General features: G+C 36.8%; 1 protein-coding gene across 4 annotated transcripts in view; it reads right to left on the bottom strand.

Annotated features, from left to right (window-relative positions):
• CLSTN2 (calsyntenin 2) overlaps positions 1–25,996 on the bottom strand; it is a 344,598-nt gene that overhangs the window by 255,132 nt on the left and 63,470 nt on the right. The window contains exon 1 of one of the 4 annotated variants that reach the window (XM_080605197.1): positions 1,267–1,291. The exons of the other annotated variants lie outside the window; for them this stretch is intronic. Coding sequence (XP_080461323.1) covers position 1,267 — 1 coding nt within the window. The 5' untranslated portion in view covers positions 1,268–1,291. Of the gene's footprint in view, positions 1–1,266; positions 1,292–25,996 lie in introns of those variants that run through there. 4 annotated transcript variants of the gene reach the window in all.

The following is a 25,996-nucleotide window of genomic DNA, read 5'->3' as shown; positions in this document are numbered from 1 at the left end:
TGGGGAAAAGACTTGTTTTAACTTTAACAAAAAAAGTCAAAATTTTCCATTGCTAGAAATTGCAGTTTGTTACTACTTAGGAAAGAAAAAGTTGTATTTGTTAACACATTTATTAGGGTTTAATTAATTACCAAGAAGTTGAAGGTTTCAAAATTGACATTGATTTACACTCATTTACTCTTCAACACTCAGGACAGACAATGTGGGGCCAATGGGTGCAGAAGGATATTAGACAAATAAAAACACTCATAGCATACCATGTGGAAATATTATGAGAAAGTTTATGACCAAAAAAAAAAGTGACTGAATATTGGCTCCTTTAAAAAAAAAATAAAAAAGAGCAAGAAACCTTCATTACAGTCAATACCGCAAGCCTACAATGCCTGTGCAAGGAACAGCTAAAATCGTTATTAAAGCCACTGCTGTGCGATATTATCTAAAATGTGAGAGCTTAAACCCACCAGTTCAGTCTCCTAGTGCATCTACCATAACAGTTAGCAATCATGCTCTATACCTTTCAATATGGAAGTTTTTTAATGAATGAAATAAATCTCTCTTTGCCCGGGTCATTAGATGGGGCCATAACTCAGATATGCAAGGTAATGTGAGGATAAAGAAGGGGAATCATCTGCGCTGCAATAGACACACTCTGACAAAATCTAGCCACTTAATTGGGAAAAAGGAAAAAAAGTAATCTAGATGTCAATTTTCCATCAAATCAAAATTGGAACAAGTGAAGCAGGCATCTTGAACACTCTACAAGAGGCAGGTAAGGAAAAACAAAGAAGTGAGCCCAATATTTTCATAAAAACAACACCCTTGTTAGCCAACATCTCCCTTTCCATTTTTAAGAATCTTCAGTAAAACAACATGAACAAGGAAGTAGCAGTGTTTTGAATTCTGCTATTTCTGAAAACAAGCTACCATTTGTAAATTGATCAAAAACCTTCTAAACGATCTTATACTACAAGTAGGCAGAGGTGTAAGTTCAACTAGATTCAAGACTAGAAAAGCAAGTTTCTGAGAAAAAAGAAGTCATAAAAGACAAACTTAAGTTTGTACACATATAAAAAAAATCTTCAAGTATTTGCTTTGTAAAAGACTTGTGAGTATAAGCGGAACTCACTGCCTATCTATTACCGGAAGGTGTCCCATTCTAACATGCATTCGCTACATCTTTCACTCTTAATCGAAAACACTGCCTATGGGAAGGACACTTTCATGACAACAGTATCTCTTCAGAGATAAAAGACATCTCATTCTTACTTTAACAAAGCAATTTCACTTGTCTGATTTTCTTCCGGGAAAAGAAATAAAAGGCTGTGAATAGGCTACTAAAACATCCAAATCAGTAGGAACAACTTGGTGCAATTAGTGCTAATGAGACATACACCAACCCATGCAAAGTTCCTTATCTACCCACCTGATCATCCTGTATTAACTATGCCTCCTGCATCCAATATTAAGAAGCAAGAATCAGGGGAAAGCAGGACACAACTTGGGTGACCTGAATTCAGGTAACAGAATCAATATGTAATATTTACTGGTCAGCACAGTATCAGCCTTCACTTTAGGACCAAAATCAAAATTATTGACAGCAGCAATTCTAATTATTTCACACCTCCCAAGCATTACCAGAACCTTCTCTACATTTGCATCAATTTCTTTAACAGGAGCTTTGGGAGCTCTCAAATCCAGATGGCTTACTTAGGTGTTTAATTCTATGCACCTGAACTTGCTGTGATGCAAGTTTTGAGATAGATTTATTCATGTTTTTCCCAGTTCACTGAACCTACCCAGAATAACAAGGAGAATACTTTCCAGCAAGTGTTTATAGGGACAAGCTTTGCACAATATATTTCTACTCTGCTTTTAAAAGCTGAAGGCGCCTGCGTAATTGCCTCAGTACAATAATCTCAAATGATGACAAGATGATCTTCATTACGCAGACATCAAGATTTTAAATTGAGTTTAAGCGAAAGACAATTGTTAGGAGATTCTCACTGCCCCATCTACATTTTTTCTCGGTTTCTGATTTAACCTCAGTCCTAGTGTGGTTTTACCATCAATAAGCCTTCAGAGAATGCTATCAGACATCACACTTGATGTAACTTGAGTTACTGATGCACATGATTTCAGCAAATCCATCACTGATGCAGAAAGGTCACCTTTAATTTTCCAGTGTCTCTCAGTTTATCTACTATTGCACCTATATGACTGAAACTGCTTCTGCTTTTTTTTCCTTCCTCTTTTGCTTAGTACATACCCACTCCCATATGCCTCCTATTACAAAAATGGCATTACTTTCATGTACTCTGGATAACAGAGAATTCATTCAGAAGGATTCTATGTTCAGATGCAGGCACAACAACAGTTATGCATCTGTACAGAAGCTTGATTATGCTGCTCTTGTTGCAAGTTTTGTTTCCTGCAATCCATTTACCTGTATTGGATTGCAGGAAACACAACTTGCAGCAAACATAAGGTAAATGGACTCAGATCACTCTCACCAACAAACTACGTTGTTCTTGCTGTGAAGGAGTTCCCAGGTCTTGAAAAAGGAAAAATTCATTTTGAATACTTCATCCCATTCTTCGCCACTCTTTCCCTTATGGCACATCCTTCTTCAAAGCACTTTCAGGTGGTTATGTCCTCCCCACACTTCTCACCATTACTGAGTCAGAGTTTACAAAAACACGCATACCTATCTTTCTTCATTTTTACTCCAAGTTGTTTTTTGTTGTTTTAAGATTTCCATCTACTTCATATCACAAATTAATTATAATAATTAAACTATAGAATTTACCAAATATTATCCCGACTAGAATCCTCCTTGGTGGTATCAAGATGCATATATTTCCTTAGCTTCTTAATTAACTGTGCTCACAAACCACTACTCCTACAGGAAAACACAATATAGCTTGGATTTTATACACTTTACTACTCAACTGCATTACTTTAAACTATTTTTAGACTAACAAATTCTGTATTATGCTACATAGGAACTGCTACCCCATATTGATGGGTAAGTGTAGAGCCCCATAAGTCCAAGATCACCAGAAATGGATATTTCACCAGGATGAGGCCCTTTGAGGAATATTTCATTTTATGTGCCAAGACATACTGCAGAGCCATAGTCAAATATCTTCCTTTGAGCTTTAAAAAAACTTTAAAAATAAAGCAAAATAACACAACAACAACAACAACAAATAAACTAAACACAAAGACCTAGATGTCTGGCTAGGTACTAGTAAGTACTACTGCTGCATTTTGACATATTCCGTACACAGCGCTTGCCACTGACTACAGCTATATAAAATACATGGGATGGAAACAGAGGGCATCAAATTTCCCTGCAGTTCAAAAGCCTACAGATGATCTTTAGTGCTTCACAAACCTTTTCCTGCCACACAAACAGTTATGGATCCTCTCAAACCATTCACAGCAATAAACTTAAGTTTTGTAGACTGTGGTATGATTTGTTGCTGCTGCTGGTGCTGAAGAAAAATGTAGCTGTTAGGGAAAAGGATGTAAGGCTCATGAAGCTGAAGTTTGTGCTGACTACTACATTTCAGCTGTAAGTGAACTTTTTGACAGCAGTTCCTGAAGCCAGTTACTTCCCCTTGAAAAAGGATCACAGCACTGTCTAAAATCCACCAGACTCTACTCTTTGTAAAGGGCACTACCGAAAACAAAGCAAGGAAGAAGAGAAACAACCAAATTAATAAGAAAAAAAATGTGACAACAAAATTCCTCTGCCCCTGGGAGATTCATGTCCTCACTGACACTTTTCCTTCAGCATTTTGGGGTTGGGACACACTCCACTACTTGTTGAGATTTCACACTTCTACGTTAGAGATTCTACACTGAGGTGCAAAGGTATATGGTGAAAAAATAAGAGGATCACAGCTGTTCTTCCAATGAGGACGTATGTCTCGGGCTGGGAACCTGGATCCCAAATCCTGTAATTTGAATAAGCCAATCATCAGATAAACGCAGGAAAAACTACTGCGATTTACAAAAAGAGAATCAATGCAACAAAAGCAGAATTCTAAAGTGCTCAACACTTCTATCACAAGTCCTCAGAAGGTGTTTTGAATGCTCAGCAAGCCTAGGAGGAAAAAAAAAAAAAAAAAAAGCTCATCAGCTGGTTTAAAGCAGGACATGCACTTGTGCAGGAAGTAACAAAGCCCAGATTCCAACCATAAGTTTTAACCATGAGAAAATCATTAGTCCTTAGTACACAATGCCACAATTGCTGCTACTTTCAATCATGATTTGCAAGCATTTTCTTATTGTTAAATTAATACTATGTGCAGCGTGCCAATGTGCACACATGGCAATGCAAAACTTACAACAGCTTTGAGCAGTCTGCACAATTATGAGATGAAGTGCTGATTATGTTTTACTGTAATTGCTCTTTCTAGCAAACGCTTCAGCAAATTGCAGTCGTGCAATTACAATATGTTGATGATCAAGTCTATAGCTGTAACCCTACCTTTTAGGAAGATTCACCCATTCTTATTTATTCTGTAAGGAAAAATTTGAATAACATGATTATTTTCCTTTCTTTGGTCATTTCAATATCAAATCAATCTTTTACCCCTTAAAGAGTCCCAAAGAGACACTTCAACAAAAAGTAGGTGTATACATCTTGCTTTCTTGTTTTCCCACTCTTCAGCTCTAACTGATGAGAGATCCCACAAGGAGTTGTCTTCATTTCAAGAGAACAACAAGACAATCAAACTAATTCCACAGAATACACTTTCATATCAGCTTCCACTAAATATCAGTGTTATAAATTTGATCTTGCCAGCTTTTAGTGTAAATGGCAAAAGGCTACATCAATTTGACATGAAGACAGGCTGAGGGAGTTCGGGTTGTTCAGCCTGGAGAAGAGAGGGCTCTGAGGAGACCTTACAGCAGCCTTCCAGTACCTAAAGGGTGCTACAGGAAAGCTGGGGAGGGACTCTTCGTCAGGGAGAGCAGTGATAAAGGCTTTAAACTAAAATAGGCTAGGTTTAGTTTAGATGTTGGAAGGAAATTCTTCACTCAGAGGGTGGTGAGGCCCTGGTCCAGGCTGCCCAGAGCAGCTGTGGATGGCCCATCCCTGGCGGTGCCCAAGGCCAGGCTGGATGGGGCTGGGGGCAGCCTGGGCTAGTGGGAGGGGTCCCTTCCCAAGGCAGGGGGATGGAACCAGATGGTTCTTGAGGTCCCTTCCAACCCAAGTCATGCTATGATATATAGGATATATCCAAAGATACAGGATATAACCAAGGCAAGTTTGTAAAGAAATACAATTTCAGCTGGTAGTATTTTACTCATAGGATCACAGAGTTATAGAATAATTTAGGTTGCAAAGAGCCTTTGGAGGCCATCTGGTGCAACCACCTCTTCAAGTTAGGACCAAATCTGTGTTCAGTCTGCTTGCTCAGGGCCTCGCACAACCTAGTTTTAAAGATCTCAAAGGATGGGGACTCCACAGCCTACTTCTTCCATCTTTATTGCAGATTATGTCATGTCCCCTTTGGCTTTACTTTCCTATTTAATATTTATGCACTCATTTGGCCTAGGACTGTATGTTAGAGACCCATGAAATCCTTGAAACCGCTTACGACCACAGACTGCCGCTGCTTTGATTCTCTTTCAATAGACCACTGCTTAAATGTTGCTTTAAAGTTTGATTTCAATCTTAAATCCCCAAACCAAGGAAAATGCTTACTGTAAATAGAGCACAAAATAGATACCTGTGCAGTAATAAGGAAGACATAAAAAATAGTAGTACAGTTGACAATGATTTCAAATGCATTAAAAAGAAAACTTTGTTGTATTTTCCAAAAGCAGTTTATATTCAACCTTTTTTAATTAGCACACTGGCTCAATAATTTCTACATAGGCTGGAAAAGAAAGTTTCAGCATAATTTTCCCCACAGCTTTACTATGTCCTACTCATCTTCCAGTGCTGAAAACATGCTAAGTTGTAGTTACGGAACAAGATTTTGTGCATCTCTATACAGCTATTGGATCTCGTCACCTCTCTTCTCCATCTGGTGGAGCATTTCCAACTAGTAATGGATGTGTGGAGGGAAGTACCTACAGGCTTAGGAATGAAGCATACATCAAAGTGACTCACTATGAAGCTGAAGTGAACTAAGATATTAAAACAGATTCAAAATCCAACAACAAATCCACATAAGTTCTTATACTTTGATGTTATTCACTATGAAATCCTGAGGACATAATCTCCAGTTCAAGAGACAAAAAAGGACCTACTCCAATTAATATGGGCCTGTAACTTGTAGCAACTATTATTTCTGCAGCATCCTGGACCTTAATTTTACGGCAACAGATAATTCAGTTGCATTAAAATAAATAGAATCTAAAAACAAGAACTATGAACCAGTTATTCATGGTTATTTACAATTTGAGATCCAGAGATTACACCTTTTTCTGGAGGATACTGAAGTCAAAAATCCAAACCCAGACTTACGCTGGTTTTCATTTTCTTCCCTCTCCACAAAGTTTTTTTGTTTTGTTTTTTTAAATGTGCAGCACCCTTTCCACACCATCTTAGATTTCATAGCCCTTTTTTTCAGATGCATGAGTAAATGTGGTTTGTACTCTGTCCCACTACAAACACTTTATATATAAAAATATATGTAATCTTATATCCTCTAGGATATAAGATGTATCCTCTATGGCAAACATCCAAACAACTGTCATACTCTGTCACATCCAATGCCAGGATGCAGGGGAACAGCACAGAGTTGCACCAGGGAAGGTTTAAACTAGATATTAAGAAAAATTTATTTACTGTAAGGGTGATCAAACATGGAACAAGCATCCTAGAGAGGTGATTGATGCTCATACTTGTCAGTGTTCAAAGAGGCATTTGGATAATGCCATTAATTATATGCTTTAACTTTCAGGGAGTCCTGCAGTGCTCAGTTGGACTTGATGAGCTTTGTAGGTCTCTTCCAACTGAACTATTCTACTCTATTCTACTTACTACCTCTTCTTGCATCCCCTGTGTTGCCACAATCTAAATCATATGGATGAGTTCAATTTATGCTGCACCACATTTTGAATTTACAGTTTATCTCAGATCCCTTTAGTGATTCTGAAGTGGAGGACTCAATAACTGTATCAGGTCTGGCTGGACTAAGGAAGGTTGGATCTAAGTTCTAATTTTGTTTTATTTATGTCTATTAGTCTGTCAACAAATACTAAAATCTGATGCCAATTTGAATGTGCATATTTAAAGAACAGATGGCAAAACGACCCGAATACTTGAGATTTTTAATTCTGAGCTGCATATTGTCACTTTTTGCTTTTCAAAATAATCTTCAGACTAGATCAGTTTGTACAAAACAAACAATTTATATGCATCAGTTTACCATATGGATTGATCACAGCTGGAGTTCTATGTTAAACCATAAACACTCAAAATCTATTTTTTTCCTCCCTTATGCATACAATTCTACGATCTGCACCACAATTCCACTGTAATAGAATGTTTAATTACATAGAAAGCCAGGAGCCTCAATCATTACACCTTATTGCAATAAATCCAAGCAAGTTTTATAAATATTTCTCAGTAAAACAGCAGCAAACAGCACCTACAATTAAAGTATAAAATCATCATTCTATTCAAATGCATGAAATAAAATTACTTGAGTTCTTCACGTTCATAATTTTAGTTTTAAAAAGTCAACAGTCCATTTCCTTCCACCTCATCACCACCAAAACCAGGATGAACATTTTTAGATAGATGCTAATTTAGTCTTATATTAGAAAGGTTATTTTCTTTTTCTAATAAGCTATTTTTTAGAAGTCTAAGTAATAGAGAAAAAAAAAATTACTTAAGTCTTCCTTCAATTGAATAAGTAAGTGCAGACTGGTATGATAACAAGTAAAAAAATAAGTAAAAGCTACTTCAGCTGAAGCAAGTCCTAGTATGATAAAACCTTGAAACATAAGTGAATCATTTTCATCATGCAGTTGTAGCAGGATTTTCTACATTTAGAGCTCAGTTGTTAAAAAGAATGAGGCTCTTCAAAGTCAGTCTTCCACAAGTCATCATTTCTATACATTACACAGTCACTCATATCAAGAATAACTATCCATGACATATTTGTCTGAATTATTTGGAGTTATTATGAGAAGAATTCCCGTTACACCTGCTTAGTGATACTTTTCCAGGCCATATGCTCTCAAAATAGCCTCTTCTGTGTCAAGACAAGGATAGCATAATGATTCAGTAGAAAAGTGAATCTATGTCTACTTGAAATTTGTTGTGCACATGTCCTCAAACCATCAGTATCTCTCTATTTTAGAAATATGAATTTATACAACTTTGTAGATAGGACAATAGTGGCCAAAAGAAGAGTCTCTTTCGACTAAAGTTGTTTTGAATTTTAAAATTCAAGATTAAAAAAATTACAGTATTCATTGCAATGTTTTCTTTAGTGTAATTTAAGGCACAAAGTATACAATATACCTGTTCACGTGACCAGAATAAACAAAAGCAGACTCCCAAATCTCAAAAACTATTGTTGCTTTAGCTAAGAAAATATCACAGACAGCATTTCCTTCAAACACTGGATTTGGGTAACTCATTAAGATGCAGGCAAGAAAAAATATTATCATCAAAATCAACAGCTTTATCAGGACTTCATAAGGGCTGGTTATAACAGCTTTCCCCCGGCCCTGGAAAACCAACAAAATGAAAACTAACAAAATGCTTCAAGTACAGAAGTGTGATGTCTGTAACACAGATCTTCCCCCCTCTTGTTTAAATGGGTGTTGAAATCCCTCAGTGTTGGAAATAGGCAGTTAACACATCTGCAGCACTGTTTTGAACCTTCTAAAATTCAGGGAACAGCCCTTTATTGGATTATTTTTCATTTTTTGATTATTACAGCAGTCTTATTTACTTGGTGAAAGCCAAGATTCAGAAGAACGAGTAATATTAATCTGTCAACTCTGTCAATTGTTCCCCCGATAAGAAATGTTGGATTAAAATTTACTGGGTCAGTTTGTTTATTTTTACTTCTTATTTGAAATGGAAAAACAGAACACTGATTACTACTTACTAAAAATCATCTCAGCTCTGAAATGAAGTGCATTTTACTTGCCCTTGCAAACTGTGAATTATTTAATTGAGGGCTTCTTGCAGTCAAGATAATAGATATTACCATAAAATGTGGCAACATTCACATTCTTATCTTTATCTGGCTTAGCACAAGCCAGATGTGCAACAGCAGAAGTTTTAAATAGTTGACACTCTTATAGCAAATGTGAAATTGAGAAGATTCCTGGTACAGTTAGCAGATAAGCATTTTCATGTTTGCCTGCACCTCTCTGTCCCCCAGTGACCAACATGATACCATATCTGGATTTGGGCTGGCATAGCGACCAAACGAAATTATACAAATTTTTCCACTCCTGGGACATGCTTTAAGTTACAGCTTCTTTCATATCTACTATTTTCATATAATATAAGAATATCACTGAAGTGGATTCCAGTGATTCTTTAGAAGAATGGATGGGTTTTCCACCCTACTACCCATTTTAGTCTTCTTACAGACAAGAATTACTTTAGCAGTTGCATGAAAAAGGGAGAGATATCAGGGTGAAAGAAGCATAAGTTGTTTAAATCCATACTTATAACCTATTATCCCTTCCACCTGGACCCAGTCAGGTGCACAGCCCAGTGGATGTCCAACTACAAAAAGAAAAGAATCAGTTACGTGGTCTTGCTTTATTCCTTAGATTCTCTTAAATTACATATTTTTTTCATCCACACATAAATATAAGGAATTAATATATTTATACAGAAAACACCATTCCGGTAAGTGTAACAATAGATATTAGGTCCACCCCAGGTATCCATACCCAGGAGAAACCACCAAGATTTACTCAGAATACTCTCAGTATTGACAAAAATAATACTGCTAGAAAATGTAACCTGTTCTCAGCCACAAGAATAATGTTGGTATCATCAGGGTGAAGATGCAAGAAAGGTAGCAAATGGAGGTTTGCACCGCTACTCCATGCGAGGTTCATCTCCTCAATTAGATAAAGGAACTCAAATAAATCACCGTGGTCTCTTTCAGAAATTTAAGAAAATCCTTTGAACCTTGCAAATTTATATGGAAACAAGAAATCTAACTCACTAGAACTAAAAGTATTATCTAAGAGTTCTTTAGGATGATGCGTAAAGTGGCTTTACATGACAGTATTTTATAGTTTAAAAAAACAAACAACAAAAAACACCACCCACATTGCTGGACCATAAACAACCAGAACAAGTGTAGATGTAGTAACTGATAGCCTCCAACTCCAAGAAGCTTAAAAACTGCTAAGGTGGTCAAGCAACTGGTACATTATATCCTCTTTACGCATATATTTATCATATCTACCCATTTACTGTTTAACTGTTTTAGAAGATAGAGGCAGTTCTGAAAAGCTTGGTGTATATTTCACAGACCCTGGAATAACAGTGCTATAATCTTAAATCATGATGACAGTACTAGCATAAGAGACTATTATTGGATCTGGCAGGGATGGAGTTAATTTTCTTCCTAGCTGACAACCAGTATGGTGCTGTGTTTTGAATTTGTGACAAAAATAGCGTAGATAACATCCCTGTGTTTTGGCTGCTGCTGAGCACCACTTGCCCAGCATCAAGGCTTTCTCTTTTTACCCACTGTGCCCCCAGCGAGTAGGCTGGGGGTGGGCAAGAGTGTGGACACAGCCAAGACAGGTCAACTGTCACTGCAGCTGACCAAAGGGATATTCCATGCCCTATAACATCATGCTCGGCAATAACAACCAAGGGGAGTTTTTTCAGGAAAGGTAGCCAGGCCTTGGAGATTGGCTAGGCATTGGTCTACCTGTGAGACGTTGTGAGCGACTACCTGTCCTGTGCATCACTTGTTTTGGTTTTAGGGTTGTTGTTTTTTTTTCTCTTTTTTTTTTTTTTTTGTCATCTTGTTCCATTCCCCTTCTTCCCCCACATTAAATTATCATCTCCATCCCATGAGTTTTCTTGCTTTTGGTCTTCCTATTCTCTCCCCCGTCCAGCTGGAAACAAAGCAGTGAGCAAGCAGCTCCAAGGTGCCTAGCTGCTCACTGAGATCAATCCACCAGAGACAAATACCTTAGAGGTACCTTTCTTCATTTATACCAGAGAAAGGTCATTTTCAATGGCCAAAGGAATTAATCAGTTAAAATCATATTCTGGTGCAGCACACCTTGCAAACTGAGAGCAGCAAAAATAGCCACTTAAAAGAGCATGTTCAAGTCTTCTGACCTTTTTTTATTTTTATTTTTTTGATATTTTAATAGGCAACACATCTCCCTCCAAAGTCTTATGTAAGAGTCTCTTCCAATCAGACTTTGATTATTTAAGGTAGCAGTCCAGTGTTATTAAAACACTTGCAGGATTTTCTAGTAAAATCAATAGAGGAAGCTTCATCCCTACTATGGCTTTTAGACAATATTCACAGGCATGTAGAGACTTTGTTGTGTATAGATTAGATAAATCCCAAAGAAAATGACCATGGGTACTTCACAATTAGAGGTGTGTGTTTATGCAGTATATGAATATATAGAACCATATTTGAATCAGGCAATTCAAATTGGTTTGAGGTTATATGAAGTAAGTCACACTGAGCTGACTGTCCTGCTTACAAAACTCAAGCTGTCATTTAACTCTGTTTTGTGCATCTCTGCCCTACACAAAACAAACACACCCATGGAGAATGGTCACTGTATTGCTATGAAGACAACCTCTTCGTGCCTGTATGGTCAGCAGGTTTGGATGAAGCTGGACTGAGTCACACATTCACATACATGCAGACTGCTACTGGCTTCTTTGAAAAGGGTGAGTTTCTTAAGATGAGAAGTTTCTGGGTGGCTGCCTGTTAAAGCACAATGACACAGTTACCAGAGCAGTGACAAAAGGCATGAAAGGAAAAATGGGAGTTTCAAGTCTTTCAGGGCTATTCTTGCCACTGGTACAGCATCACTTTCCATAAAGATTAAAAAAGAGAAAAAAGCCTCCAAAGACAGCCTGTCCTTCCACAACTCAGTACTTTCTTCTTAAAGACAGGGGCAGGAAGAAAGATTTTCTCTGCAGCATCCCACAGGTACATCAGCTGCATCACTTATGGTTTCTTTCCCCTTTCCCCTGATATGAGTGAAGTCCTTACTCCCAGCAGTTTTGGGTAGAAAAAAATGGAAATTAATAACTGAACTGAACTTGCTACCTCACCCTTCCCCAGCTCCGAACAAATCAGCAATTCACACCTAACACAGATGCTGTTTTCTGGTAAATCCAAGAGACAAAACACTCTTGTAACCAAAGAGCCAAAAGAGCCAAAGTGTTTTGAACTTAACGCCACCAGAAGTAATTTCTGTGTATATTTGGTAGATTATACTTCTGGAGCATGACCTCTTCCACCACTGATCTTTTGCATTAACTCTCCTACTGTGATAAAACTTTTAACTTGAATTCATAACAGCAAATTAACATTTATACTCAAGAAAGTCCTCTTTGTATTGACGTAGAATTTTTCTCACATAGAATATTCTATGAATATGCATTATTGAGAGAAATGCTATTTGCAAAATTCAGAAGACGGAGCAGAGACTACAGAAACTACTGATTTTATTTTTTTTTTATGACTTAGTACATTCTTATGCATAGAACTTAATCTCAAAATGTGCAGAGGTATAAACCCTAAAGAAGGAACATCACTAAGAGTTATAGGAAGAACTAAAGAAAAAACATACATATTAAGCACGTAATTCTGGATCTGCTAACAACTTCAATCACTTCTTACCACTAGGGCTTTCATAACATGTTTTTGTAATATTCCGTCTTAAAGAAACAACGAAATATGTGTTTTAGAAAGTGCAATGCAACGAAGTTTAATCCAAATTCACTGATTTTGCCTTCCCAGAAGGTTTTCAGTGACTAATGCACTCGCCTTCTTTTTTGTCTCCCAAGTATGATACAGTGCAAATTACTAAACAGAGCCGTCCAAGAGGCACATCTTTTATACATATGGTTACCTACAGACTGTACAAGGTTGAGAGTTTTTTTCTCTGCCTTTTCAGGTTCATAACCTTTAAAGTACTTCTGCAGTACCAAACATGTAATCCTAAAGGTCTCAAGCCTCATACCCCAACATTCATGAAGAACCTGGCCAACGCAAGCCATAAGAAGTCATTTTCCCTTCCATGCAGACACCATGCATAGCCTCAAATACACTAGTGTGATGAGCTCCCAAAGTGGCCCATGCAACTTGGTGACAAAACACAGAAATGATTCCCTAAATGTGTGGATATACACGAACCTCCCTTGTACACAGAGATATGGATGTGTGATCCTTGTGATCCAAGATCACAAACTTCATAAGATCATAAACTGTTATCAACTTCAGATGATGCTGGGTGTTGTCAACTAAATGGATGGTCTGAAACCTCTCCCCCCCTTTCTCCCTTGGTAAAGTGTCTACATCAGAGTGTTTAAAAAAAAACTGACAACATTTTGAAGCAACTCAGCATAGGCACAGGAACACACGCAGTGGGGATGGATTAGCTAACAACCATTTAAAAAGGTATAATAAATACAAATAAGGACATTTGTCACTAATATGTTTTTGTTGTTGTTATTGTTGTTTTTTAATGTGTTATACAAACACCTGATGAACACGTGATTAGTGGTATCACTATTGTGTACTTCAGCCTGGTAAAAGCTCTGACTTTGAAGACCCTCCAAAGAAGCTGGCAGAATGCCATTTGCAGATTACAGCAGGAGGATGTTCCTTAAATGAAGGGCATTTCAGAAGAGCATTTTCTGTCTTCACTTAAAAGAAAAGTGAGCAATCTGACATATAGGAGTCTTTCAAAAAGGTATATGAATTCCTACGACATCACTGACTGATAGAAATCTATCAGTAAAAGGCCAAAAATGCAAACCTGTGATGGATTGAAAGCCAGGGTCCCCATCACCCTCATCTGGGAGACAGAATTCAGCTATTGGTACAAAACTATTCCTGACGTATCTCAAACACAGCTTTCATGGAGTTGTGATTTATTTCCATAACTTACAAGGTAAAGAAGGAACTGGTTGACTTTGGATGGGCAGGATACAATTATTTATGTTTACTTTACATATTTTAGATTACTTGCTTGAAGGAGAAGACATGAAACAGATGGAAGAAGAATAATATCTTCAGTGCAAAATCCCTTCTATATAGAGAAAATTCCTTTGAGGTGCCAAAAAGAAATGGCAAGCAAGGCAAGAACAGAGTCGAGATACAGCTTAATGAGGGAGAATGAATGGAACATTAACACAGCTGCAGAATAATTTTAAACTATCTGCAGGAATCTGGAACTTATTTTGGCTACTGGTAGGATTACTCCCTGACCTGGACCATCATTGCAGCAGAAATAACTCCACAGAGACTAAATAACAAGAAATATAAAAACCTTGGCTCAACAAATACCAAGAAAAACAGAGATCAAGGTAAACGAGACCTAATATGCAACCAGGGGATAAACAAAGCAAATGGGGAAAAAAAAAGAAAAAAAAAAGGTACATCTGATGACCATAATTTTATTCAAAGATAAGCCACTATGTCTTCTTGAACAACCATTACCTAACAACAAACCAAATCATGCAGCTATTATTGTCTATAAAGTTCATTTAAGTGGATCCTAAAGAAATTATTTCAGTGGAAAGGTCTTGGTGTTTCTCTCAGTGTTTTCCTATAGGACAAGCTTAAGGAATACACTCACACAAATTCATCAAAATATAAGACTGATTTTTACGTTAGACTAGTACACGTGACCAATACCTAAAAAAAAGGACATCCAGTGCACAGTGAAGTCCCAAAGAACAATAAAACAAAATTGCATGCTGCCTCCTGTAGGGCTAAAACAGAGTATTTTTAGAAGTCATTCCAGTTTAAAGGGATTAATGATTTAAAAATACCGTTTAATCTCAGCAATAATACGTGAGGTATATTTTGCATTTGATAATTAGCTTGTAACTGCAATGATAATTAGGCACTTCATTATCCTAGTAGAGCTTATTTTTAAGAAAGCAGGGTACTTTCAACGCGTTCTGATCAAGACTGTGCTTGTTAGTGAGTTGTTGAAAGCGTGAACTATAATAAGAGGGAACTACCAAATAAATTTTCCTCCAAAGATCCAATTAAAAAGAAACGTAAATATGACTAATTCAGTCATTAATATTTGTGAAAATATTATGCAGATAATATATCACTGAAATGTGCAACTTCAGCATGAGGATCTCTTCCCTATGAACTTGGATGTGCAAGGCAGCAGCAGCATTTACTAACCTCTTCAGCCAAAAGAGATGACATATGGCCCCTCCAGTAAGTAAAGCAACTTTCTCATTCATCTGTTTCCAAATTATCAGTCAGCTGAGCATACAAAAGTTACCCTCAAAAAGAAGGCTCACATTAATTTGTTAGTGCCCTATAGTGGTATTTTATATAAACAGCCAAACAGTTAAAACAAGTGCTGAAAGGCAAACAGTTGTTTGGCAGGGGTAAGCAGGACCTGTGTTAAATCACCTGTTTATCTACCATTTCCTTTTCTTTTTCTTCTTTCTTAATTTAAATCATAAAAAATGGGAAAAATATTGCATTCTGCTTACCTAGACCTCTTCCTTTATTTTTACGGGGTGCCAATTTTTTCAAGACATCATTAGTTCTCCTGATAATTGACACAGAAAACAGCAGAAGAGGACAGCAACAATACCTCTCTGACTACATCAAGCCATGGCCTCCGCAAACAAGTAGCTGGAATAGCATAGAAAAGGAATTTGTGTGTTAAACCAAAGGACTTCTAAAACTAGTTTTAAAAAAAAAAAAAAAAAAATTCGTTCTAGATTTTAACAATGATAAATATGGCACTTAGCATAAAAATTATGGGCAATTGATAAGGCAAAGATTGTCAGCTCTCTATAAATAGCATAATACGAATACACTAATACACTCAATATGATAATTTCAGTAATTCCTACCCGACCTTTACTGAATAGAAGCCTAGATAATAACTTCTTTACCAATAGCAATATCCAGATACTTTGGAGCAAATCATTACAAGCCATACTGGCAACAGAGAGAAAAACAAGAACTGCAAGGCTTGCTACCTAGCTGTATGCTCTACATCCGGCAAATCTAAAGGTGACTTTTCAATTTCAGTTACCAAAGTATTTCATAAAGCATTCTTTTTTTTTTTTTTTTTTTTTTTTTTTCCCTGCTACTATATAAGGTTTGTTAATATTTTGGGGCAGATCTTCTGTGGACTATGGTTTAAAGTAACAATCTTCTCATTAAATTTAGACAAATTATGACACCACCTAAATAAATCTGACCATAGAAAATGCAATTATATTGAAATCAGTTAACCCTAAATTATAACAATAATAATAGATAAATAAAACATCCTTGAAGTTAGTTCCTGGATGACTCTAGAAAATTGATATAGCACAGGAAAGCTGGGACTTACCATCTAGAAGTTCCCACACTATTTTTTAAAGCCAACAGAGTAATGAGGGAGCAATATAATAGAGGAGACAGAACAAGTAACAATTGGATGTACAAAATACAAGGTTAACACATCCAGAAAGAAATCTGGAAAGAAAACTGAGTAAAACAACTGTAACCAAGATGGATCTATGAGACCCATGAATAGAAGAAAGCTGACTTACTGACACAGTAAGAAAAGAAGTAACAAAAAAGTTATGGCAGAAGCAAGGTGCTTAAACAAACTTGTACATTTTCAAAGGCAGCTGAGACCTCGACCAGAGAAAGGTGCAGGTATAGAAGTACAACTTTTCTCTTCCTGAAAAAGGAACTCACCTTTCTCAATTACTCTTGGAGATTTAAAACAGCCTACAATGACAGCAATAAACCAGTATTTTCTTGCATGAATGTTTCTATTTTTCTAGTTCCTAAATTTTAATTTTAAGTGTTTGGTTAATATATATATATATATAAACCAAACACTTAAAACATACATATATATATATTCTTAATTTCTATGTCTGTATTCCTCTGGGTAACTGTCGCTGCATAAGAATACTTCTCCCTTACAGAGCGAAGTTCAGTATTTGTTTTTGCACTCACACTCCAAATGTGAAATTTTTTAAAAAATCCTTGAGTTGTTCAAATACTTAGTCTCTTCAAAATATTTTGATTAAGGCTCTCCTGAGACCACAGCAGGATTACAGAGTACTTCACAACCAATTCATCGGTTATTTAAATAGACCAACACTAAAATAAGTTCTGTCACAAAACAAAACAAATAGGAAAACATACATAATTTGAACATCATTTCTGGTAAAACATTTATTATTTGTCCTGTTTTCACAAGTGTGTTTTATTGATTGTATGAACTATTTTAACTGATTTTGGTCAGAGGCAGTTGGATGAAGGGTGAAGATATGAAATATGCTACGTGAACAAAGCACAAGGTTAGACATGTAGCACGCCAGTTTCAATTCCAGCTGTGAAAACAAAGATGCTCAACATCACTGCTGAGAGGCAAAGCCATAAAACAATATAATGTATATCTAAGAGACATGGGAGAAGAAGTAGTAGGGGAGAGGAGACGTTGCAAAATATTTTGGCTTTCTTATGATTTAAGTAGGAATTCAAATTTGTTCATGGATTATTTTAAAAATAAGTGTTATGCTTTTCTTGGAAATTAGGTTTATCTGAAGTCTAGAACATCATTTTAAGTTGCTGTTTGCATTTGAGCAGATCTGGCATACCTTCAAGCAAAAGAATCACTCTGTAAAAACAAACAAGAACAGACTAAATATACCAAAGTGATAAAGGACATATGCCCTTCTGTAGTGAAGGCGGCTGCAACCTGCACTCCACAAAATAAAGTACAAAGTAGAAGGTGACTTCTTGGCAATTATTAAAAAAAATACATCCTATCCAGGAATTTAATTACTTCTCTAGATATTACCGGAACCTTTTCCACCTTAAACATTACTCACAAGTGCAGAAATTCACTTGATAGCTTATACAGTGAGGACCCTGAAGAGCAGGCTGCTGAAGGCAGACTTGTCAAGATTCAGCATTGAAAAAGTGTCAGCCTGCGTATATATTACAGAAGAACAAGGAGCAATTAGAGCTCAAGATCACTTCTAAGATGTCTTAATGATATTGAATGAACCTGAACACAAAGGTGACAATCTAAACCCCTTTTATGTATGTGAGGCCACACGCAGCTTTTCCGGGATGACAAGAGGCTGTTGCCAAATGAGAGCAGCCCAAACCACCCTTTACTGGTGCGCCCTGGGAGGCTGCCAGCTCAGGCTCTGCTTCTCAGCACCAGCCCCACGCTGCTCTCTGCCTGCCTGCATATTCCCACAAAGTCTCAAAAAGAAATTTTGGTAGACGTCACTTAATATTTTTTTCTCCCAGCACATTCTTATTCTAACTTTAGCAAAACAAACAAGCACACACTACAATAAAAACACATCTTTTTAAAACATGCTTTAGCATTTTATCATTTGTTTTGATGCCTGAAATTGTCACCATGCCTTTTAGTATGTAAAAGCTGCCCTGTGGGGGAAATATCCAACAAAACAGGGAGCTGAAATGCTACAAAAAATTTAAAAGCAGGATCTGACATGGCCTTTGGCTTTGCAGAAATGCACCCTGCACAGAGCTGTTCAATGGCTTTTCTAAGCAAGGAATTCTATTAAAATTTTGCAAGACACGCTCAGGCACTTTTGGTAGCACAGGATGGGATCATGTTAAGCAAACAGAGGTGACAAAACTAAACTTAGTAGGTTTTGTTTGACTTAAGATTACAAGAAGTCTTATCATAACCATACTTTCTTAGCATGCACCTATTTACTTGAAATGTTTAGGAAACAAGGCTTTAAAAGTCTTAGAAATCTTTAGAAATTTTGCAAATTCTGAGATTCTAGTGAAAATAAATGATGAAAACTTACAATACTTAAGAACATGAATAATTTCAGTTCTAAGTCATATCAGAATGAAACTTCTGTTCTTGAGCTTGTTGTTAAGCCATCCTGCTCCCTTCCCCTTTAGAAGTGAGCTGTGGAGCGCCTTGTCCCATTTATCTCTACCAGCTACTGCAGAGCTACGAGCGTTTTCAGCCCTCATGTTTCTCCTGGATCATACAACAACAAGCTTCTCAGCTCACTACACTTTTGCCAAGGAACAACTGAGCTGAAAGGAATGACAGTTGTCACTGAAAAAAAAAATCCAAAACCACAAAGGACAGACCAGTTTGTACTGGAAGATTGTAAAAATTCAAAGTGGGTGGGTGCAAATCAGATCATCAGTACCCTGCATTCTCCCAGACTTAGAACGTGAGAAAGCCAGCTGCTGTCCTAACGCTTGTTTGAGATCCTTTCAGCAATGTCTACAAGGAACTGTGAGAAGGAAGAGGCAATAGGTATGCTCTGTATCGAATATCTGACGTGCTTTTGTGAACTAACTCAATAGGACTAATTGCCTAATAAGTGTTCAAAGGAAAAGGATATCACACACCATTGAAGTGTGTGATTTATCCTGATGAGAAAAGGGATGAGTACTATGACAAGTTGTCCAGCAAACTCAATATCCAGCGCGTCTGAGCCAAAGCCCAGCATGACTAGCTACACTTCCTCCTATTTACTTTGATAGATTACGGATCAAATCCCACCTATAGCCTTTGCCAATACTGACATTCTTTGAAGGATTAGTTAATCCACAAAAGGATTTCAAACAATTTAGACCGAGCTTCAAAAATGCAGACATGCTATATGCATTGAGTTAAGCTAGCTTATGAAATCTTTCTTAACCAAATCAAGACAAGTAAAAGAAACTCTAAGTACTCAACATTAATTTCACATTACAGTACCAACAAGAAGATGAGGCATCACATATGAAGATTTGCCTTATTTTTACTAGAGAAGATAGAATGAAGTTAATTTAAAAATTATAATAAAGTCATGGCTTATATCTCAAAATGACCCCGCAAATGTAAAATATTCCCTTCACTCTCAATATGCTCGTATTACATGATGACTGCATGCACTTTCTAGCATAACAACATCAAGGAACATCTCTGAAAGCTAAAAACCAAGCAGGCTTATTTCTGTTTTGGACAGTAATCCTTTGCAGCTTCTAGAGATGTGTGTCAAGATTTCTCACCTTCTCATTTCATCTATTTCATCCTCAAAATAATAAGCAATGATGAGAAGAACTGTTCAGTTCTTTTGATAGCAATATCTTGATACTGAAAGGAAAACTTTTTTTTTTTTCAAATGCACATTTCAGCTACAAAGGAGCTGCTGAAGTGCTATATCTACCAGACATACTCAACATTTCAATATTTTATTTGCTGGTTATTTTTTAGCCATTAAGTACTAGAAACATTTATATGCTCAATTGCTGCAACAAGTGGTCTTATAAAGACAGCATTTAGTTCTAATAAAACAATGGCTTTAAAAAGATGGATAGTCAAAAAGTCCTCACTTCTACGTCCATTTAAAAGCTAATAGTATACTAACCCTTTGGAATAGGGCTTCTATTCCACTAGTTTTTGTGCCTTCTTTCTAAATCAACATTATCAACCATGTTATCAGTTCTTAGCTTAAGCAGGAATTTTAACAAAGACAAAGAATCAGAATCAAAATGACTTGCTATGTGCCATAATTTATAACATAATAAAACATGTTTTGCTTAATACAAAATAAAATCTGAAGTTTCTAGATTAGAATAAGCAAACAAAGCCCAAAATTTCAAACTCAGTAATACTGGGAATAGCAAATGGCCCATTCCATAACTGTGTTCCAAGAATTCTATCTAGCAGGTTTTATCTTTTTAGTTCTGTTTCACAAAACTTTTCGTAGTAGTTCCACAGACCACCACTATCATCATGGATAATTAGAATGTCAGCTGAAAAATCACAGTAGTTGCTTTTCAGAGAAAAAAGCTAAATGACAGTAGTATTAATTCTAAACCTTGTTTTCAGCAATGTGAAATTTACTATTTACTACTTATGTTTTGGGGTTAAAACATTAATTTAAATTACTACATTTCATTGGTATTGCAACAATCATTACATTCCCAAAAGTGTGTTTAAAATAATGCATCTTAATTAGCTAATTCTAATCACACATACAAAAAAAATGTCTATTTGTCTGATGTCAATGTAATACAAATGATGTTTCCTTTGCATTACATGAAAAGATGTCCTTTATTCAGGACATACACTCTAACCATCACAAGATTTCAGTCACAACCAGGGCAAACTCAAATGCTCTTCAGCTCTTCTGTTCTCTCTGTTGCTACCCATCAAAACCTACCTAGGAAGATAAGAAGCAGCAGAAACCCTTACTGTAAAACAAAGGTTGAGAGGGCTGTTCAGGATTCAGGCTTAGATCTTTCATTGCACTTGTCATCTACAAGAGAAACAACCAGTAAGATGAAGATTTACATGGTAGTTTTGTTTAAGGTAATTTTGCAGTTAAGGCTTTATAGTTGGTCACAATCACAAAGAGTACTGTGAGAAAATTTTAATAAAACTGAATATGCTTTCAGTAGATAAATTTGAATTAACTTAATAAAAGCACTTTGAAGGAGAAGTACCTCAGATATATTTCTTGTTGCACAGGGTTTAAACGGCTTTGAACCCGTAGGTGGAGGCTGGGAGAGCAAAGGCCCACCCACTGTAAGTGAGGAGCAGGTTCTAGACCACAAGTACAAGTCTATGGGGCCTAATGACATGCATCATGGGTCCTGAAGGAATTGGCTGATGTAGTTGCCAAGCTTCTCTCCATCATATTTGAAAAGTCCTGGCAGTCAGGAGAAGACCCTGGTGACTGGAAAAAGGGAAATATCACTGCCATTTTTTAAAAGGGTAGAAAAGAGGACCCAGGGAACTACAGACCAGTGAGCCTCACCTCTGTGCTTGGCAAGATCACGGAAAAGATCCTCCTGGAAGAAATGTCAAGGCACATGCAAAACAAAGAGGTGATCTGAGACAACCAGCACCAGAACAGGTTGCCCAGAGAGACTGTGGATGCCCCATTCCTGGAAGTGTTCAAGACCAGGTTAGATGAGGCCCAGAGCAACCTGGTCTAGTGGGTGACATCCCTGCCTATGGCAGGGGGGTTGGAACTAGGTGATCCTTGAGGTCTCTTCCAACCCAAGCCATTCTATGATTCTATGACTCTAACGGTTATTTAAAGAGTTTGACAAAATTCTGTTATATTCCTACAAAAAAAAAATCATAAATAAGGTAGTTGTAAAACAGAATGCAGAGATGTTTATCCTAACCGCAAGAGTAGGATGATTTTAAACAAAACTGAAGAGATGCCTTGAAATATTCATATGAAGATAGTTTGATAAGACTAGGCAAGCATAACAAAGACCACAGGATTTTCTTCAACTATTTCCTGTCTGACTGGAGCATGCCTTTGCATCAGATGAATGTAACTGAGAATTCAGTCTTAATCATTTCCCTTTTCTTGTATTTATCTTGTTCTCCTGAGTTTGCTGCTGCTGTGTTTTCTTGTGTAAGGTTTCGTACAACTTCTTAGCCTGAAGATTCCTTTTTCTTAGAGGTATCCTTTCATGAATAACGTGGAACAACAACATAACAAGGAAGTCTTTGTCCCTGTGGACAACAATTTAAAACCAATCAAGCTATGTTATTCTTTTAATTTAATGGTCTGTTCCTATTTCCTTTTGGTTAAGCGTAAGACATACTATGATCAAAAATGCTGGAATTATTTTTACAAAGTCTCCACAGGTTTCTCTAGAATGAAATACAACACAATGCCTTTGTGAAAATTCTTCTTTGTCCAGAAATGCACTGGTCATTTGTGTCACCTCTCTACAGAATTTGAGTGCTTGGCTCTAGATGAATATCGCACAGCTAAAATTATTCTGCTTTTACTGCTTACAGATGTATGTTTCAAAGAGTAATTCGGAGAATAAGACTAAACATTTCATAAAAATAAATAAAAAAATTAAAATCAAACTTTCCTTCATGCTTGCATATCCAATCCAAAATGAAAGCTCATCACATTTGGGTTCTCTGTGTTCCATTCAAATATTCTCTTCAATAATGCCTACGATTAGGACCATACCATGCTCATGCTTTGTATTACAGTAAGTGACTACATTTTCAGTAAGCGTAAACACCCAGCTAAGGTCAGCGCTACTTTGCACTGTTAGAACTGCAGACTTCCACTAGTACAACTCCTATGTGTACATGGTTAGTACCAGGTATGTGCACTCTACAGTTTAAAATAATAACACCGTGCCCTCCAGAGCTTTCCAGTGTGTGTATGGCCTACAGGCAACTAGATTTTTTGTTGATTTAAACCAAAAGCAAGCAGAAGAATTTGAAGTACTGCATGAAAAACTGGTATGTGCAAGGAAATTCTAGTATTGGTCTGGCTGCTGTACAGGAGACCTGTGTTTTACAGTTATCTAGCTTCACTGTACTACCAAGTTACACTACTGCTGCTGGAAGTACAGTGGCATGACAGATTCTTCATCTTACTCCAGCTCCAACTCAACTTTAAAAATCAATTACATACTATCAGTTCTTGGTAGATCTGAAAGTTAGCAACATCTCATAGGAAAACTTTCCTATAAGCAGCAGCATCCTTCTGTGATTTCAACACCTTACCCACCCCTTTGATCTTCACAGACCAGCGTAGTGACTATTCAAACTTTAAAAAGCAAACAAGCAAGTAAATGCATGTCTGGCTTTACATCTAGCTTTGTGCATGACTGACAGATCCCCTTACAGGCATTTAGCTTCCATTTTCAGATGTGCTGATGGACTCATTCAAACCAATAGAAGAGGATGTTTAGAGTAAGTGAGGTAAAGATGTCAAGAAAGTGCTCAAGGTTAGAGATGTCAAACCATTTAGGCTGTGCTCTATGTACAAATAAAGCATTTGAATCTCTTAATAATATTAAAGACTTATATCTGTAATTTAAAAATATACCATCACCAGAAGGTACTGATCATCACCAATCTTGCTCAAAGTAAAAAATTCGATGGATTTCTGTAAAAATTTTTCAATCCTGTTGCTACGATTTAAAAACAGAGATCAAAACCACAGCCAGTCAGCTGCCATTGCTTTTTCATTAAGTAAAGCACTGGGATATATATGCCCTGCTATAGGGATACTGGACCCGAAGCAATGTTTTATTAATGATATGAACTTGCACCAGTACAGAACCACCATGGCCAGACTAGTGTGGTTATCATCTTGAATGGAGTACTATGGTGTAAACTTTGTAGTAACAAAATGTGCAGGTCATACAAAAGGACAGACTAACAGTAGTAGCAGCAAGTCACAAGAAGCCTTACTTAATGTCTTACGTTTCTCATAGGCAGAAAGAAAAAAAAATATATATATATTAAAGCCAGAGCTGGATCAAGACTGTTACATCTTTGGGAGAAAAGCGAAAGTGACAAGGCAGAGAAAGAACTATGAAAATAACAGTGTCTGATCTACAAAAACAAGCTGGTACCTTAAAAAAAGCAAAGATAGCACTACAGGCAAAACAGATCTGGAGAAGATTTTATTTATTAGCTACACATTCCATTTAGGATACACATGGCTGAAGCGACAGCAGAAGAATTTTATATAGCAACGAAGATTGAAGATAGTCAAGGAAGACATAATAGATAACATGTTCCAGAGATTGACCAAGCAACAAGATAACAGAAGAAAACAGGGGTTTTCTTCTTAAAACTAGATGACATCCTAGATAAATTCAGGCAAGAAGCATAGTTAGGTACTGGAGGTTCTTTCCTGGGTAAAAAGGACAGCAAGGCTACACTTCTGGCCTATAATGAAAAAAGGAAAAAAAAAAAAACAAAACAAAACAAAAAAAAACACAGATCTCTTCAATATTGTCCTTCTGTAGAATACCTACAGAAGTAACAAATAAAAAATTGAAATCATAATCAGCTGAATAGTCATTACCATCTTCTCGCATATTGCTAAAGCTTTTGCCAATGCTTTTGGATTTTAAAATGAGGGCTCCTCTTCATTTCTCAGACAGACGTCACTGACCATCTGAGGTATTCAGAATTCCCACTCAAATCCCCAATTCTATTATGGATATTGACTGATTCTGACACTGGTTTTGAGAATAAGGAATAGGTGTCAACTCCTGATTAAAAGTTTATGTATCTGAAAATTCTTTATTCAATTATTTCTTCTATTGATAATTTAACTTATCAGCGGCCAATTCCACAAATAGATTTAGCTCCTCATGTTTTTCCTTGTTTTCAATAACCAACTGTGATAGTGCTGGGAACCATACACTACATCTCACAATTTTATCCTTTTCTTTCTTATGAGACACCAAGATAGAATCAATCATCTGATCAGCTGAAAACTAAGTTTTCTGTGATTCATTGGATTGAATAGATAAAAGAGTGTTCCTTTAAGATCACTTTAGACACTTTCTCAGTCCTCACACTGGATGAGGAAACAGTTGAAAATAGTCTGTTCTACAGGACAACATGGCCTGGATATGTCAGAGAGATACAAAATAGAAGGATCTAGCTGTTTCATCAGTTTTACCTACCACGGGCTCAACAGCAAGGCTAGCAGCTGTGGACGAGGCTGAACCAGAAGAGCATTCAGTCAAAGGGACAAACAAATCAGTAGCAGCTAGACATGCAATGAAAAGCAACAAACAAGAATAAAAATCAAGGAACTAAGTAGTTTCACATTTCCTGTAGGCATAATCAAGGTAAGAGGCTGAGAAAATACTTTAGAGGACGCTTGGGAAACAGAAAATGCAGCTTGCAATCAAGAGCAAGGAAACAGAAGATGTAGATCTACACATCTTGAAATACATCTCAATTTGTTTATTGCATGCCTTGATTTACTTAACGATATACTTAATGATACTGGAAAGGGACAGAT

The sequence above is a fragment of the Anser brachyrhynchus genome, assembly GCF_964034855.1.
Source record: "Anser brachyrhynchus genome assembly, chromosome: 9".
Taxonomy (NCBI): Eukaryota; Metazoa; Chordata; class Aves; order Anseriformes; family Anatidae; genus Anser; species Anser brachyrhynchus.
The sequence above is the reverse complement of the archived record's forward strand: the minus strand, read 5'-3'. Positions and strand labels throughout refer to the sequence as shown.